Raw genomic sequence first — 16702 nt, 5'->3', positions numbered from 1 at the left:
AAGCTAATGGAGAGGGCTTGATGTGCATTGGATCAGCAGGCTCTGTGCTGAATGTCTTCCAGGACACAGTGCTGTGTGGAGCAACGTGAGTAAAGCAGCTGCATGCACTATTTAATGAGCAAGCTAATTCTAAAGTGCTCTACATTCAACTGGAATTGCATTGGTATTGGGTGTGTACTGCAGTCCCAAGCAATTCCAACAAGGGAATGCTGTATCTTTTAGGATGAGTGCATTGGAACTCAAGGCAATAGGAGTTATAAACAGGTGGACACCTTGTTACGGGTCCAGGCTTAACGCACTTTGATTCAAAGTGATGGATATTATTCTGTTGGGGGTCATGCAATCATTACATATAGATTGGTTCAGAAGCTTAATGTAAAGATGCACATTTCCGTATTGAAAGCCATAACGAGACAGCAGCCATACTGTAAGCCAAACCTAAGACTGTATTGTTAAATTGACAGGCAGTTGTATTCAAGGGAAGCAAACATATCTTTGACATTTATCCAACCCTTACATGAATATACCACAGCCTTCTGGACACAGTAACTACTACCCTGAGCTATTTTAAAACGCTTCTCCTGCAAGAATTTGTTATTGTATACGGTACTTATATTGCATGTCAACTCCAGACAGTTAATAGTGTTTTCCTACTACATTATACTACATTATTAATTCGATCAGCCTGTTAGATTTCACATTTCTGAGACCTTTTTCCTGTAAAATATGTGTATGTGTATATATATATATATACCGGCAGTCTTTATTCCAGGTTACCTCATGCAATGATAGATGGGTAGAACACTTTTTGGCTGATAAAAATAGTTAATTCCTGCAGGGCTATATTACTGCAGAGAAGCTGAAGAATGAGACAGGGAGGAATATAAGGTGTGCACAGCAGGTATAAGAACCTTCCTTTTGCTCTACACTCTGCAGCGTGCTAAAGCAGAGGGAGGGAGGGGAGCCGTAACTGCATGATGTAAATTGCCCACAGACACCTGTGGACCCCAGTCCTCCTTATACTTGCTAGTATTTATCTGTTACCTTTATCTCCAGTCAGCATACATGTGTGTCAACCAATGCATTTGGCACTGTTAGGACTAGCTGTGTTGGAAGTGTGTGCCGTTTGATTGGTTATTATGTACAGGGTAGGAGGTGCAATTGAAAGACCATTGGGTTTGTTTGTATTGTATATCCCAGTCTGCAATAAGTCAACTATCCGGTTTCATTACCCTGTTACACAGGTGATCATACAGGAGACCATATGGCCCTGGGTTCACAAAGACATGCGCCTCATCTCACTAGCATGTCAGCTTGAATTGCAGCACTGTACTACATGCAAGCCAAGGTGGTGAGTATCCCATGAGCACAGTTCCTCCTGCTAGATAAATGACTGGGAATTGTTGCATCATTCTGGTTAGCTCGCTTATTCAACGCTCTTGGTGAACTCTCCTGTGACCACGGCACTGTCTGATTAGTAACTGGTGGTGTGTTTGGGGAAGAGATTAGAATTCTTCATTGGTGATGTCATTCTGTGCTTTTATTTCAAGTGATGGAACCTTGGCAGTATTGCAAACTAAGCTGCCAGTATAGAAAACAGGGGACACATTTTGTGTAGGTATATTAAAATATATTTCAGAAGGGATGACAGCCATGTTGTCTAAAAAGGAAGCTAAATGCAAGCATCTTAGCTACCAAGACGTCAATCAAAGGAGTGGGATGTCTAACCTTCTCCCCTGCCCTCTCTGTGGGGCTGACAGAGATACAGACGGTCCACTAGTTGTACAATGTGTAGACTGCTGGGCCATTAACCCAGCTGGTGCTGCGTGAAGAATGCTAATAGCTAGGGTACCATGCCTTGGGTTAGATCTGTTTTCCCATAAAAATAATCAGATTGGCCTGCCTTGGGTCTGTACTGGGCTACTCAAAACAGTACACACTTGGGTAGAAATATCAAAGGGCTAACTTACTAGCAATGCAAGTCTTTGATTCGGAATCTAAAGCTACCACTTCATTGCATTTACAAGGTTTTTATTTTGGTACCAAATATATATATATATAAATAAATGCATGGTGGTGTTCTTACAGTCGAAATTGAAGACCTATTTTTGATTATTGATCAGCTTAAAACAGAAAGGGGGGTGGGTACTTGTAACTTATTTAAAAATCAATACAGATCAATGCATTTTAAAGTGTTTTAGTGTGGGTAAAGTGGGGCTTGTTGATATCAGATCCTTTGTTCATGTCAGTACGTCCATCTGCTGTTAGATTTGTAAGGGAGTCTAATTTGTATTTTAAATACTCTGGAAAAAATAGGGGGCAGCTGTTCTTTACCAATCTTCCCTCTGCTGTTGCTCCGTGAAGTGCCTGGCTCATGAGAAATCACATAGTATTGTAATTGTTCAACACTGTTGGCTCTACGTACTTCTATACCACATCAATGGAGTCGATGCATTTGAAAGGTCACTATATCACATGACTTCACGAACCAGAGACACATGGCTGGACAAAACATTAGAAACACCTGCCATGATACTGTCAATGGGGTGTAGGGCTTGCCATGGGCAGCACACACGGTGCAGATGTGTTACCACTTCTAAATCCCTACACATGCAGCAAAGACTGTTCCCAAGAACAGCCACCTGCCAAGCTGTTGTATTTTTCTATGCGGTTCTCTAAGCTATTTCTTTTTTTAAAGTGACAGCACACTTTAGAAATGATGATCAACAACGCACATCTGGAAATGACCTCAGCGTCATTCAATCTGTATTGTACTGGCCACAGTTACCTGAAGACCTGTTTATACCCGTAAATTATTACAATACAATGAAAGAGGATTCTGTAACTAAGGCTTTTGAGCTTTGTGGTGACTAGCTCTTTAAAATTCTGGTACAGGGTGATTTTGAGCTCCATCCATTGTTCTGGGCTGGGAAGCTGCTTCTTTGTAAAGCCTGCTGTGCTGCACTGCCTGAGCTGCTTACCAATTGGTATTTCCTATTTAAACCAGATTAGAAGAATCAAGGGAGAGTATAAACTAGAACGTGACAAAAAGGTGCCATCTAGTGGTTCAAGTTATGCATAGCACACTACTTTTTTCAAAAGGTATGTTAAACATACTGAAACGTTGGGAAGTTTGGTTCTCTTGAGCGAAACAAACTATAAAATAACACTTTTTTCTTTTACATTTTATAAGTGTAAAATGAACTGTATAAATAAGCAATTATTCACTGGCAATAAAGTATTTTATAGATTATGTTCTTAAACCAATTATCCTTAAACATTTGGCTGAGAAAATACTTTATTGGTGTCAGCAGATGGCAGGTCTACAGAATATTCCTTGTTGAATTCTATATTCTTTACAAACACAAACAACTGCAAAGCATTTAAAACAAAAAAACCCCCACAAAAGTAACAATGTAAAATACAAAAAAAGTCAAACAAAATGTGTAAAATAATGTATAGGCTATCCTCACTGCTTGAACAATTAAGAGTTGTTTTTTTTTTTACAACCAACATACAGATGGACTATTACATATTAAATTGCTTTTAAACCACTAGCCCCCCCCCAGAAACATTAATCAATCAGCCTTCTTATAAACTTGCTTGCAGATTTGATCCTCACAGGATAGTTCCTGGCAAAGAAAATGCAAGAATGTTAGTAACATTTATACAGATGGCAAGGTTGGAAACAAGACTCCCACTGCATAGCAGCGTGATCCATTCCTGGTTTAATAGACACACCTGAGCTTTTTACCTATACACTGTGGCTAATCAAGCTTATACTGAAACCTGGAACCGGTGAAATTGCTATACAATGAGTCTTAATTTCATACCTGGAAGGACAGGTTTCAATATACAGAACCCATATTCTTATACTCTAAAGCAGGGTTTCCCCAATCCTGGTCCTGGCTATACACTGCTGGTTTTCATTCCAGCCGGGTTCTCAATTAAACCCTTAATTGAACTGAATTTGCTTAATTAGCCTTTTTACTTAGTAACTTGAACTGTGCAACTGTTTGGGAGCTGAAAACAATTAAAATAGGTCTAATTAAACAAATTCAGTTCAATTAAGGTTCTAGTTAAGTAATTGAGAGCTCGGTTGGAATGAAAACCAGCAGTGTATCCCCAGGACCAGGATTGGGAATCCTGGCTCCAAAGAATGCCCTAACCAGGTTTGAATTGGATCAGCTGTGCCACAGATTCCCTAATTCAATACATTCATTTCTTATGCACTTGGTAAAAGAAACCATACCAGAAATAGCTGGTCTCCCTCGATCCAATGTATCCAGCCTCGATTATTCTTCTCTCCCTTTTGCACGCAAACAAGTCTGTCGTTATCCCACGTAACTAGCGTCTGCGCAGAGAGATTAAAAGGCATTTTCACACCGAGAGACTTTAAGCAACGTTCAGTTGGACTGTGGCCCCTACCTCGATGTAATTTCCCAGTTGCTCAGGATGGGGGAAGTGGCAGGTGGAAACCCAGCCTCACCTTGCACTTGCGATTGTCCAGTCCTTTGGTTTCCTCGTTGAACTCCTCCCCCACTGTGAACTCCGCGTTGTAATTCCGGAAGGTGCTTAGAGTCTGCACTTTGAAGAAATCCCCTTTCTGCTCAATCACCTTTTGGGGCTTCAGCATGTTAGCGATTTTCCGAGTAGCAAAATCAATGCCTGGAATTAAAGAAAATAAACAAGGGACGGAAATAAGACTCCCATTGCACAGCAATTTGAACCACTCCTGGGTTTACTATGAGTTTAATCAGACACACCAGAGCTTGTTACCGATACACTGTGGCTAATCAAGCTCGTAGTAAAACCAGGAATGGATCAAACTGCTATGCAATAGGAGTCGTGTTACCATCCCTGCTCCCATTGCATAACAGTTCCACCCGTTCCAGGGTTTACTGCATGCTTGATTAGCTTACAGTGCGTCGGTAACAAGCTCGGGTGTGTCTTATTATAGTAAAACCAGGAATGGATCAAACTGCTATGCAATGGGTGTCTTATTTCCGTCCCTGGAAACTCGTATGCCTACTTATTCCTTCATCCTCATGTCCTCCTGAGTCCAATATAAATTCAATGAGCTGTCAGGCAAAATGTAAGCCTGCAGCTACATTATAAACGACAAATGTGCTAAAAAGCTTTAATTTCACTTGTCATAATTGATAACGTATTTGTTGTATTATTCACATGACGTTCTGAATTCTTAATATAACCTATTTCTAATCTGAATAGTTTGACAGAAAAATAAGGACACATGGATTATCACTGGGTAACAACTTCCAAACACAAATGCGGTGCTTTGTTTCAAATTCAAAAGCTTTACAGTGTAATGTGAACTAGTCGGGTCTGGCTGAGGGTTACTGCAAAAGACCCTGACCTTGAATGCAAACTCAGACAGCCGGACTCGCTAAGCAAGTCACGAGTTTCTGGTAGCGAACTTTAGCACGGTGCTCAATTACACTTCTGATATGGTATACAATACTTTTATAAGGGAACTATGTGTAGATTGCGTCCCTTATCCTTGGACTCGCCAATTAACACAAAATAATTTACGCAACATTCAACCGCTGTGCTTGTCTGGTTATACGAAAAAAACAAACGGTAATGAGCCTATTAATCTAATCACCTGATTTAGTCACATCATTACACATTCCTCTTAAATTATTAATCTCCAAATCAATTGACTCCGAGTAAGGCAAGTTGCAATTCAATCATATGACTGGCCGTGCTTGTGACTGTAACGAATGGACAAAGAGAACAAGGTCAGGGAGGATATTTAAATCGCCACAAATAATGCGACTAAAAAGTTTGTGCTACATATTGCAACTGATTCTGTGGTAAAATAAATAAATAAATAAATAAAATTTAAAACATTCCTACCATTACCTGACCTGCAGACACAATTAACTTCAGACAATGCACTTTTCACTCACCCAATGCTTGCATGTAACCTTCAAAGTTATCATTACTGACCATATTCCAGGTACCGTTGTAATCGGCAGGCATATTAGAATTCAACAGAGGACAGAAGCACTCTTGAAAGCGAGCTGCCGAAATGTGTTAGGAGGAGAGTGCAGCTGAGGTTTCTTCAATGTGCGGTTGGTTGTATTTGTAGATTCGGGTAACCCTGCTGGGACAGGAGAGGAGTTGATTGGAGGTAGTCCAATTTTATTTGCAGCTAGTCTGGATCTGTTAGATAGGTCACGTTCAAAATATGGAGCAAATGTTAACTGATTTCAGTGTCCGATTTAGGATTGAAACAGCGTTTCACAATCATAGTTGAGCAACTATTTATTAGATGCAAAAAAGCTAGCCAGACATTATAATATTGAGGTATCTCCACTTAACTGCCAGAAAAAGATTTTACCATGGGTCGGATTTACAAATCCATTACTATGCAAAGTTTGCATATTTTATATATATATATATATATATATATATATATATATATATATATATATATATATATATATATATATATAGTGTTTTAAATGCATATCTTGAGTTGGTTGATGTGAACCACAAAACGTCATGATATCTGTAATGAACATCACTGTTTGCCCTATAAAACTATGACGTGATTAGAAAACACAATGGAACACAGCACAGTAGAAAGCACCTAACATCTGTTTTTTTCAATATGGTTGATTAACGTCATTTTAGGTGACAGCTGACACGCAACCGCCCTTTTTTTATATTATTATTTGAAATTAATATATTTTTCATAACATCTGCACACACACATTAACAACCAGTGCCAAATGTGTTAAGCGTCAGTTGGCTTTCAGGGCAAACACACGGTGGCAGTGCAAGTCAAGTTCAGTTTGCATGTTCAGTGACCTTTACTGCTATCAGAACTGTTTCAAAGGAGGTAGGAGGTCAGCAGAAAGATTAAACACAAGCAGTGTAGCAGCAGTCATTATATTTATCAACGCGTTCAAAAGCAATTATTATTATTGTTATACAGGACTTATCAAAGTTGGAGCGGCTACCAGGTTTGGAACCCTCGCCATTACATTGATCACCTGAGGCTGAAAGGTGGTAAGGTGTGCGTAGAGCTCCGTTGGAGTGAAGGTGCTTCGATCAGCAATACTTGTTTCTGTCGCCATAGCAATAGCTACCCGATAAAAGGGCATTGCGTCATTGAAGACGGGAACACACTAGCTTTGTTTCATTTACAGGGGCAAACTTAGCAGAGTGAGGATAAGGTGAAGTGTGTTATAAATAGAACGGGGGGAGAAAAAAAAAACATACCGTTTTTTGTACTGTTTCAAAACAGTACAAGCAGGTATGGCTTGCTGTAAAGGTATCCAAATACGACATCAAAGGTTAGTAGTTATTTCATTTGGAATGCTGCGATTTGCTTTTGGTACTGCTTTGTTATTTGAATATATGGAAATACAAGCAAACCATATGACAATAAAATCTAAATCCAATATTAGTGCTGCGTTCCACTACTGTAACACATCATCATGACCAATGCTTGCAGTATATGAACCAGCCAGCACACAGAGAAGCCATCCAATTGAAACAGGAAACTGCTCCAAACTGAGCTGCAATTGAAAAACAATCACTTGGAAATATTAATAGAATGACCAATCATTTTCAGCTACCTTTGGCTGTAACTTATTTATTACATCAAGGGCTGCCACATCTGTGAATTCAACAGTCACTTGCCTGCCCAGTTGAGATTAGTGATTTGTTCCGAACACTAATCTGTTAAATCTACAAAAAGTTTAATATATAAAGAAATTTGTAAAATGCTTTGTAAAATCAAACATGTCAGAGAAATCAGTCATGATTTTAAACTTTTTTTTTAAATAAAAAAAATACAAATCTAACATTTGAATCCAGTATTAACAAGAAAACACACTATGCAGCCCAAATTGTACGTGAACTGCAGGCACTGCTATTGCAGTTATTTTGTTTTGTTTTTCAAGTTCACAGTACGGGTTTAACCTTCAGTGTAACCGAGTAATCACAAAAACAGCATGCAGATTTAAAGGGGCTTCATTTGTCGCAAAAAGGAACAGATAAATGTTTGAAGCGTATGCACTTTATACATAGCACAGAGCTGCAAAGCTAGTGTCCTGTCATTATGTTCAGTATTTTGTGTCTGTTTTCTACTCCTTTCCTTAAGCCTTTTGTGCATTCTGTTATCAGAAAGTCGGGTCAGATTCTTTTTGTCTACAGGTAGTTTTAGCTGCAACGAGTTAGGGAAATCTGTTTGTCACTCAGAGAGCCAGTTACCTTCCTGCTTGCAGCAGTGGGAGGTTATACAGGACAATTTAGCACAAGAAACGAAACAAGCATTTAAAAAAAAGCTCTACCTGTTCTGAAATAAGTAAAAACGATATAACACCTTATCATTTTGAAATGCTGGCGTGTTTCTGCAATGGTCCTAGTATAACATCAGCATTCTTTTCCTCACTCTCTGGGCTGTACAGATTGTGGCTCTTGACCACGGGCTCTGGTAACAGGTACTTGACACTCTGTGCTCTCCGCAGGGCGCGGCGGATCCTGGTAGCAGGGATGTCATTCGTTATCCACTCGTTCACCAGGCGAATGTTCTTCTTGTGCTTCAACAGGAGGTCAAACTGGTAAATGAACTTCTGCGCATCGCTCCCGGATCTAGTGACGCAGACCAGCCCGTACTTGCCTACGATCTCAGCAACGTCTTCCTGCTTCCACAAGTTCGGAATGCCAATGACTCCAGGAGGTCTGCGCCGCACAGCAGCTTCAGCTCGGGAACAGCTGGGAAAGATACAGGCTTACAGGTTTAACTAAACACTATGAAATGAGCATTTGTGACTGTGTCTTTCTCCTTAACATTCAGTTTTGACAGACTCTGGTATTCCATACTCAAAGGTCCTTCTAGTCTTCTATTGTGCCCTCCTTGAAGTCACTATTAAACCCAGACCCACGGTTAGCAGACACATTTCTGAGTTCTGTTTGTTAAACTGTTATAAATCTACAAAGTTTTGGAAACTACTGCCCTACAGTCTGTATATACATTTGATGCATTTCAAATTACAAAGTGAGACAGTTTCAGCGATCATTTTTGTGCTAAGATTACCTTTAGATTACTGGATTTTTGTATTAAATCCTTTGTAAAGTGTGTAGAGAAAATGATCGCTGAAACGGTCTCACCTTGTAATTTTAAATGCATCAAATGTATATAAAGACTGTAGGGTAGATCTACGACTCTGTGGTTGCTAGCTCTGTTATCACTAGATTGATCTTTACAAATCAGACATCGCGTGGTGTACTCCACAGATCTAAACACTGACGCATTTTGATACCACAGTCACTGAAATCATTCAAAATGTAATCTTTTATGACTAACACCTCTAACACAGCTAGCATTTTTTCCTTTCTGTAAAAGACAAAACTTCAAGGTAGCTTTTTGTATTGATTTGAATGGAGATGGTACTCGGATCCCTCACTGTTGATATCAGTTGAACAGACCCCCACATGTGCTGGGTTCCTTTCTCTATAGAACTGAATCCCTGAGCAGAAGCTCTGGTACTACCTCTAACTGGGATCTACAGCAAGACCATAGCGTTTTTAAAGACCGGATGAACCAGCATGCTTATTAACATACTGCACTTTGTAACAGAGAGAAACAAGGTTGAATATATTGTTATATTTTACCAGTATTCAAGAGGTTGTGCGATACTCCACCCCCTCTGGCCCCATGCTTCCTCTTTTTTCCTTTCTTCACATGATCAACTTCCTCTTTACACTGGCCAGACATCATCAATTTTTCATGGTGATGCCTACAAGACATTGCATTCATGCATCAGGTAACCAGGGAATGGCATTAGGACACATGGCAGACAGTCATTCTAAAAGGGGACGCTTTCTTAATGTCCTCGTGAAGGTCTTAGAAAAAGGGCAATATATTGTGCAAATCCCCAACCGAGATGTTTCTGACTAGCTGGTAGAGAAACTACCATATATGACTGTACTAAACTGGATTGATCAATTTAAGACTACAATCCTACAACAGAAGCCAGCATGAAATATACTGCATGAAATGATCTGCCACAAAAAAACATATTAAAAGATCAGTACTTTTGTCAGTAAACTAATATTTAAATAATTCATTTTGAAGTTGCTTCTCCAGAATACCCCAACATTCTCTGAATACAGCTTATCTGGTGACTTACCCAAGGTCAGTGCTAGGCACTAATCAACAGGTCTAAACAAAAGGCTAAGATGCTGGTTTTTTTTTTATTTTTTTGCATCACCGAGAATTATGACTGAGACATCATTTAAAAAATTTTCACAGTGTACTGTATGAAAGTTCAGTGTGTAGTGTATGAGGTGTCATTTTGAATTATGTCCCTAAAAGGTGCCTCACATGTTTTTGTGTGCAATAATTGGGGCTTCTGTTTTTCAGTGTTTTACACAGACTTTTCTACTCTAAAATGCAACTGATAGCTGTTAATCCATTCGTGTATCTCAATCACAACTGAGAAACGCGTGCATTGTAAAATTGATTTCATTGACAGTTTTCCTGTGAAACAACTAATAAACGGGCTTTTAAATCAATTCCCGCCATAAGTCTTACTTGCAAAATGGAATGACCATCTTTTTTAATCTAAAAGCACTATGTAGGTAAACTCGTAAATGAAATCAGTTATACTATATAAACACCTTATTTGGTGGAACTTACCTATAGTTCTCATATCAGATTCTTAGAAAATCGGGTAAGCCACAGTAAAAATCAGAAGCCCTAGTCTTTTTGGTTCTTGTTGATATAATGTTATATATATATATCGCCCAATATTATATATATATATATATAATAATATATATATATATATATATAAATTCGCGAACTCATACAATACATCGTCAGATCATTGAGTGTATTTTATCAGTTTCATGGAGGTAATCTCGGGCCAGTTCAGAGTCTCATGTGCATGTTAGTAATGTGTAATAACCCGAGATCCAAGATGCAAGAGTATAACTTTAATCACAGTGTCTTTATTGGAACAATCTTTGTTGAAACCTACACGTTAGTGTTTTCTAAGGACTTCCTCGACCCCACGGTATCCTAGGTAGAGGGTAAGTATGTAGGGCGGTACTGACCTCTAGTGGTATAACTTGAGCTGCATTATATATATAAACATTCACATTACTACATAATGGGATGGAAGGAGCCGCAAGCTAAGAGCACCACCTCCGCCCTAGTGTCCGTCTGCATGTCGCTTTAGATCTGTATGGTCTAGGATGCAAAAGCAAACCTGAAAGCGAAAGAAAGAAAACAGAAACGTGCGTTCACTCTAAAGCCACTTTCACAGTGGCACGCCTACCCCGATTACAACACGCGTGGTGTAAAACCCCGTGCTGCAGGCTGCGACCCACCTACCTCGGGAATGTGTGAAGCGGGACAAAACGCAAAAGCCCATGAAATAACAAACTGCCACGCCTGCGTGAAAGCACCAGGACAACCCGGGTTGGGCATGCCATGTCTTAACTTGCCCCAGTGTTAACATATATAAACAATTAAAATTGCATTGATTAACTCGGCTGCCATATTATATAAATTGTAATGCGTGGTTGGTGATATTAGAATACTAAAAGATTACAAATACATTCTGATCTTTCTTTCCACAGTGCTAGATGGTATGACAAGCCTGGGGAATCAAAACATCAACTTAAATAGGCGTATATTTCCCGATTAAACTGATATGAAACCAAATGCGGGAAATGTAAACCAACTGGAAATTCAATACGCCTAAATCAAGCACATTTGACATTCGAATTGAGAATGATTGAGGGCCAGCGATGCTTAAAAAACAAAATATTCAAAATCAAAAGAAAAACAAACCCTGAAAATACATTTCTACTAGGTGAACGTTTAGGTGCAGTGTAGCTTTAAAACACCAAACCAAACCCCACTTGCGTGCTCCTCCCAAACAGGAAACACAATACCAGGTTGTTTTTTTCTTCTCTCTCTTGAACATTGGACTGACTTTCTAGAAGGAAAATTGTCCATTGCACGCTGGCAGTCCCGGTGCAAAAAAAAAGCACCTCCAAGAAATAAAACCGTGGCAAAAAATTCAAAGATGTTTAGATTCTTCGCTCAGTCTGTCGCTGTATTTCTCTTAGTTTTTGTTATTTTAACAAACTGGGTAGTGGTAAAAAGTGCTGAAGTCGTAAACGGAGCGTACCGGAGAATTTGTAAATAATGTTAAAACATTATTTCAAAAAACGCAGTCTGAGACACTAAGTTGTGCGTGTGTGTATTGTACAGTATGTGTTTAAATAGGCTTACTGTGTGGTATGCTTTTATTCTGATTTACTGTGTACGGAATTATCTAGAAGTTACGGTAACTCGAATTGTGATTGATAACTAATATTTTAATAACGTGTATTGAAAAGGAAATCTGTTTTTTGTTTACATCTACTACAGTGGTTACATTTTGATAGCATTTGACAGTGTTATTGTATATTATTATTATAGTGCGTCATCTTTCAGCTAACAGAGAGAGTATTGTATTTAAATATACGTGTCCTTATTTAAATAAGATGCAACGACAAAGCTAGAAACATACTTGGAATACATATTTATTTTGAGAAACAGTATTTATTTTATGTTGCGGATACGGAAAACCCTTAGACCACTGTTTGGACACATTGATGATATTCAGCGTGCAGGTAAGAACACATTCCATGCATACTAGGAAACTCCTTTAAAACGTTATTTTGGTTAATGTATTTGTTATAGATTTGTGTTAAGTAGCACATCGATATAAGAGGTACAGGTGATTGGTGTTTATATTGTCCATATTGCTTCAAAACAAAAAACAAAAATGTAAATTTGGGTACTTTTTTGTGTTGAGGATGGGTAACCTGGCCACACACCTCAGACCGATACAGCTGCGCTCCATTTGTACTCTGGCATGCAGTCGGTGTGGCTGATTCAAGCGGCCGGTCGAGTTTATTCTGAGTATTGTTCTTTGCATGCAAAGCGGCATCGGACATATGCAATATGCAATGCATGCTTTCACTACTCCTGAAAGTCTGCACCCCGTTTGTTTTGCTTTTCAGGAGTACCTCTAAAGCAAGCAAGATGTTCCATTACTGGCTCGCTCACACTGCTTATCATTTGAGCAGACACAGTAGGCTGAAATTGCAAGTTTACTGTCAGATTGCATTGGCGTTGTGTCCTGTTTTTGAATCAAAGTGGCAGTGCTCTTTTCCTAGCCCCCCCCCCTTTCCCTCCCTAATTGTTATAGTAGGAGGACCATCACAAATCGGATGATAACGGGCGATTGCATAATCCTGTTTGTAACATCGCAGGTTCCATAATAACCTTTAACACAGCGTGTGTGGTGTTAGTGTACAGACAATAATACGTTATTATCAACCACAGAGGCAGCTTTAGTGCACTTTTCTTTAACTTGTGTTTTCGGTATTTGTTTTTTTGCAGTCAAGTCATTGTTGTCCTTTTTGTGACTGTCATTCTGGCCCCTCAACTCTACGTCCTATTAAGGTAAGCAAATTGAACCGTGTTCAGTATTTAGACATTAAATAAAACCCTATCGACAAACTGCTTTATGTGTTAAATTCATTTGTGGGTTTTCTGTGTTCAATTCAAGGCCAAAATCCGCTCAATTCTGCCAGCAACCTCTTCTTAATAACCTGACATGCTTCATTGTCTTCACTCTCTTCACCACAGGTACAGATCAGCGGCGTCTGTAACGTTTGCAAGTCTGCAGTTGTTAACCGAAGTCTCTTATGGTTGGCTAAAGTGTGCTTGGCTAACCAGAATCGTTTAACACGGTTTAAAGAAACAAGGCTTTTGAGTGATTGTAGGCTGATGCTGATGTTGTTTATTTAGGATTCACAACGGTCCTAACCCTGGTAGACCCGGTTCCTCAGGAGGTGAAGGCAGGGTTTCATGTGTTCGAAGTGGCTTCCTTCGCTGTAGGACTGTGCACTACTGTACTCACTGCCAGGGAACCTCAGTGTGTAAGTGGGATTAATGCTTTACAGCAACAATAAATCTTTTTTCATTTTTCCAAGTACAGTGTAGGCTATACCAGTACACTAGAATGAATATATATCAGAATTTCACTTGTAATAAAATTTAAAGTGGCAGACAGATTTTACATCAGTATTTGCATTGTCGAGTTTTGTATATTGGTGCTGGTTTATTAAAATCCTCAACTCACAGTGAACATACCAATAACTTAAGATAATCATTATTATTATTTTTTTAGGCAAAAACCACTCCTGAATTGTACTACCTATCTTTAGTGCTGTCAGTATGCTGTCTACATTTATTTATTTATTTTCAGTTAGTCTACTTGGATTTAATAATGTTCTTAATTTGGCAGTTTAATACAGCCATAAGTATTTATATAGCTGAGCCTTTTTTGTTACTGTAATTAATACAGCTAAATATAATGGCTTTTTTTGAAAGCGCACTGTAATTCTATTTTCATATTTCATCCTAATACTGTATCCTTTCCTTTAGCATTTTTCCTGATCATGGGGGCTTGCTGGATTGCTAACAAGCTCTCCCCTGGACTGGTGCTCGATAAGCGCTCTCAAACTGGTTTCTGCTACCAGCCAGTCAGCTGCTGCTCCTGCCTGTGGCACGTCTAAATCAAACACGGAGAGCCCCATAAATAATGGAAGCCATTTCTATGGCAACCCCGGCAACCAGAGAAACTGGAAATATCTACAGTGAAGCCAAGTGCCTGTACAACCCACAGCAGAACTGATAAGAAAGACGTGTCTGTTTATTCATATACTGTGTCAGAGACCCAGTGTATTAATTATTAAGAGACCCTGCACTCTCATCTGTGTTTTTCCCCCCATCATTGCTTCAATATAAACTGCAGAGACAGTTTAAGATCAGGTGCTTGAAAAAGCCTTGGACACTGATGAGTTGTTTTTTCTGCATTATCTTCTGTTACCGTAACTGCCTTTTGACCATTTTACAGAAACGAGGTCAGTGTTTTAACTGCAGCCACAGAATGTGCCTTTGTAAATCCTTCCTAATTGAAGTGAACCCCAGAATACCTTGTTTAGCAAAGAATGTGGGAGTGTTACCTTTTCATGAAGCCACCCGTTCCCTTGAGAGAGAGAGTTTGGTACTGTGCTGTAAATACAGATAACCATTAATTGCTGTTATTTGCTTTTAAAATCAGGTTGTTACTTAATTTTATTTTTACATTAAAAACAATGTTTCCAGCAAATTGCAAAGTATTAATAGAGTTGTTTCAACAACCCTTTCTTTGCCATCTCAAAGGGATTCCCACGCATCAGATTGCACTGCAATTTGTTTTCTGGGCTTACATTTTCAGGCTAAATGATAAAGAATAAAACTGGGGTATGGTTGACTTTATCCTTAAGTAAATGCTGCTGATTATCTTTTAATCTGGAGTCCAATTACTCTTGTTCATTCACTGGACAATGAGGAAATTTATCAGTTTAAAGTGATGTAGGTACGACATCAAAGATGATTGAGAAATGTTTACTTATTAATACAGTAAGAAATGTGTCTAATGTGTCACTTTTGTTCTCTTTAACGTACCCAATTAATAGACATACCTGTTTCACTCATCACCATCAGAGATTGAAGGGGTACAAAAATAAGTTTTTTTTTTTTTTATATATATATTGTATTTCATCTATAACTTTAAACATTCATAAAGTCTAAATAAAACTGAACTTTTTAATCCAGTAGAGAAACAGCAAGAAAGCTGAAACACTTGACTAAGTGACTGTGTCTTTGTACCTAAAATCGTTTTCCATTTTAATAAATGTATTTTACCGAATTTAAGAGTGACTTTAAATATGCCTAAATTGATGGTATGTGTATTAAACAAAAAGGATTTTCTGTACTGTAACTTAACATTGTGATGTTAAAATGAAGACCGCACTGAATTATTTATATATATAGCAATAATGTGAAAATTCATTTAAAATGTACAATTTATTTTTCAAAAAATACATGTATATTTAAAATGTCCCTTTACAGTACATAAATCAGAGGTCAGAACTCCTACTGGTGTGAATCTCCATGACTAAGATTCTGATTCCTTCAACAACAAGGAATGCCCACACTAAGTTCCATCACAATTGATTAAGAGGTTCTGGAGATAGCTAAAATGTATGTGTGATATGACTACAGGGGTAATTATAGAGCAAGGCAGTAGCCTAATTTAGGGAATTGTATTTCCATCATTGAACAATATGTAAAACCATTTTCGACAAGCCCATGCTGTGGTATTAATGCAGCATGTGGATTTGTAATGCTGCCATGGCAATCTGATGGTAGCTGGAGTGCTAAAACACGCTTTAAGACTTGTATGTATCCCTCTCGTTTTAGTCAAACTGAAAGCAAACGCACTTCAAAAAATAGGTTTTATGAGGTACATCTATGACCAATTTCAGCAGCGCAATTAATGCAACCCTAATTAAGTACTGTTTTGATAGCACTACAAATATTGTTGAAAATAGTTTAAAACCAAAGTGCGTTGCGCCATGCTGGTGAAGTATCTGAATATCATATTATTGTTATGTCTTTGAGTTTAAATACAACAAACACAATTTTTAACCAAACAATTTAAATATTTACTTACACGAACCTGCACCCTGTCTTCCACGGTAATCGCTGTTTCACCGAACTCGGGGACGGTATTGTCTGTTACACTCAGCAGGTCGAGAAGCG

General features: G+C 38.6%; 1 protein-coding gene, 1 long non-coding RNA gene and 1 pseudogene across 4 annotated transcripts; 1 reads left to right on the top strand and 2 right to left on the bottom strand.

The window, feature by feature from the left end:
• Window positions 1-3280: 3280 nt before the first annotated feature.
• On the bottom strand, window positions 3281-6186 carry LOC121328887 (retinoid-binding protein 7-like). Of its 3 annotated transcripts, none has more exons than XM_041274023.1 (4): window positions 5934-6186; window positions 4490-4668; window positions 4253-4354; window positions 3281-3632 (listed from the first exon to the last, which is right to left on the bottom strand). In XM_041274023.1, the coding sequence occupies exons 1-4, from the start codon at window positions 6004-6006 to the stop codon at window positions 3579-3581; spliced, it is 408 nt and encodes a 135-aa protein (XP_041129957.1). In that variant the 5' UTR covers window positions 6007-6186; the 3' UTR covers window positions 3281-3578. The 3 variants fall into 3 exon arrangements, with proteins under 3 accessions (XP_041129957.1, XP_041129959.1, XP_041129958.1); XM_041274025.1 differs by having other exon boundaries at window positions 5974-6131; XM_041274024.1 differs by lacking the exon at window positions 5934-6186 and adding an exon at window positions 5627-5903.
• Window positions 6187-7624: 1438 nt separating this feature from the next.
• LOC121328907 lies at window positions 7625-9757 on the bottom strand (annotated as a pseudogene).
• A 2193-nt stretch (window positions 9758-11950) lies between these two features.
• On the top strand, window positions 11951-15806 carry LOC121328889. Its single transcript, XR_005951732.1, has 4 exons — window positions 11951-12672; window positions 13448-13510; window positions 13859-13989; window positions 14498-15806. It is a non-coding gene; the product is annotated as an uncharacterized LOC121328889 (long non-coding RNA).
• The last annotated feature ends 896 nt before the right edge of the window (window positions 15807-16702 follow it).

The sequence above is a fragment of the Polyodon spathula genome, chromosome 16 (genome assembly GCF_017654505.1).
Source record: "Polyodon spathula isolate WHYD16114869_AA chromosome 16, ASM1765450v1, whole genome shotgun sequence".
Classification (NCBI taxonomy): domain Eukaryota; kingdom Metazoa; phylum Chordata; class Actinopteri; order Acipenseriformes; family Polyodontidae; genus Polyodon; species Polyodon spathula.
The sequence above is the reverse complement of the archived record's forward strand: the minus strand, read 5'-3'. Positions and strand labels throughout refer to the sequence as shown.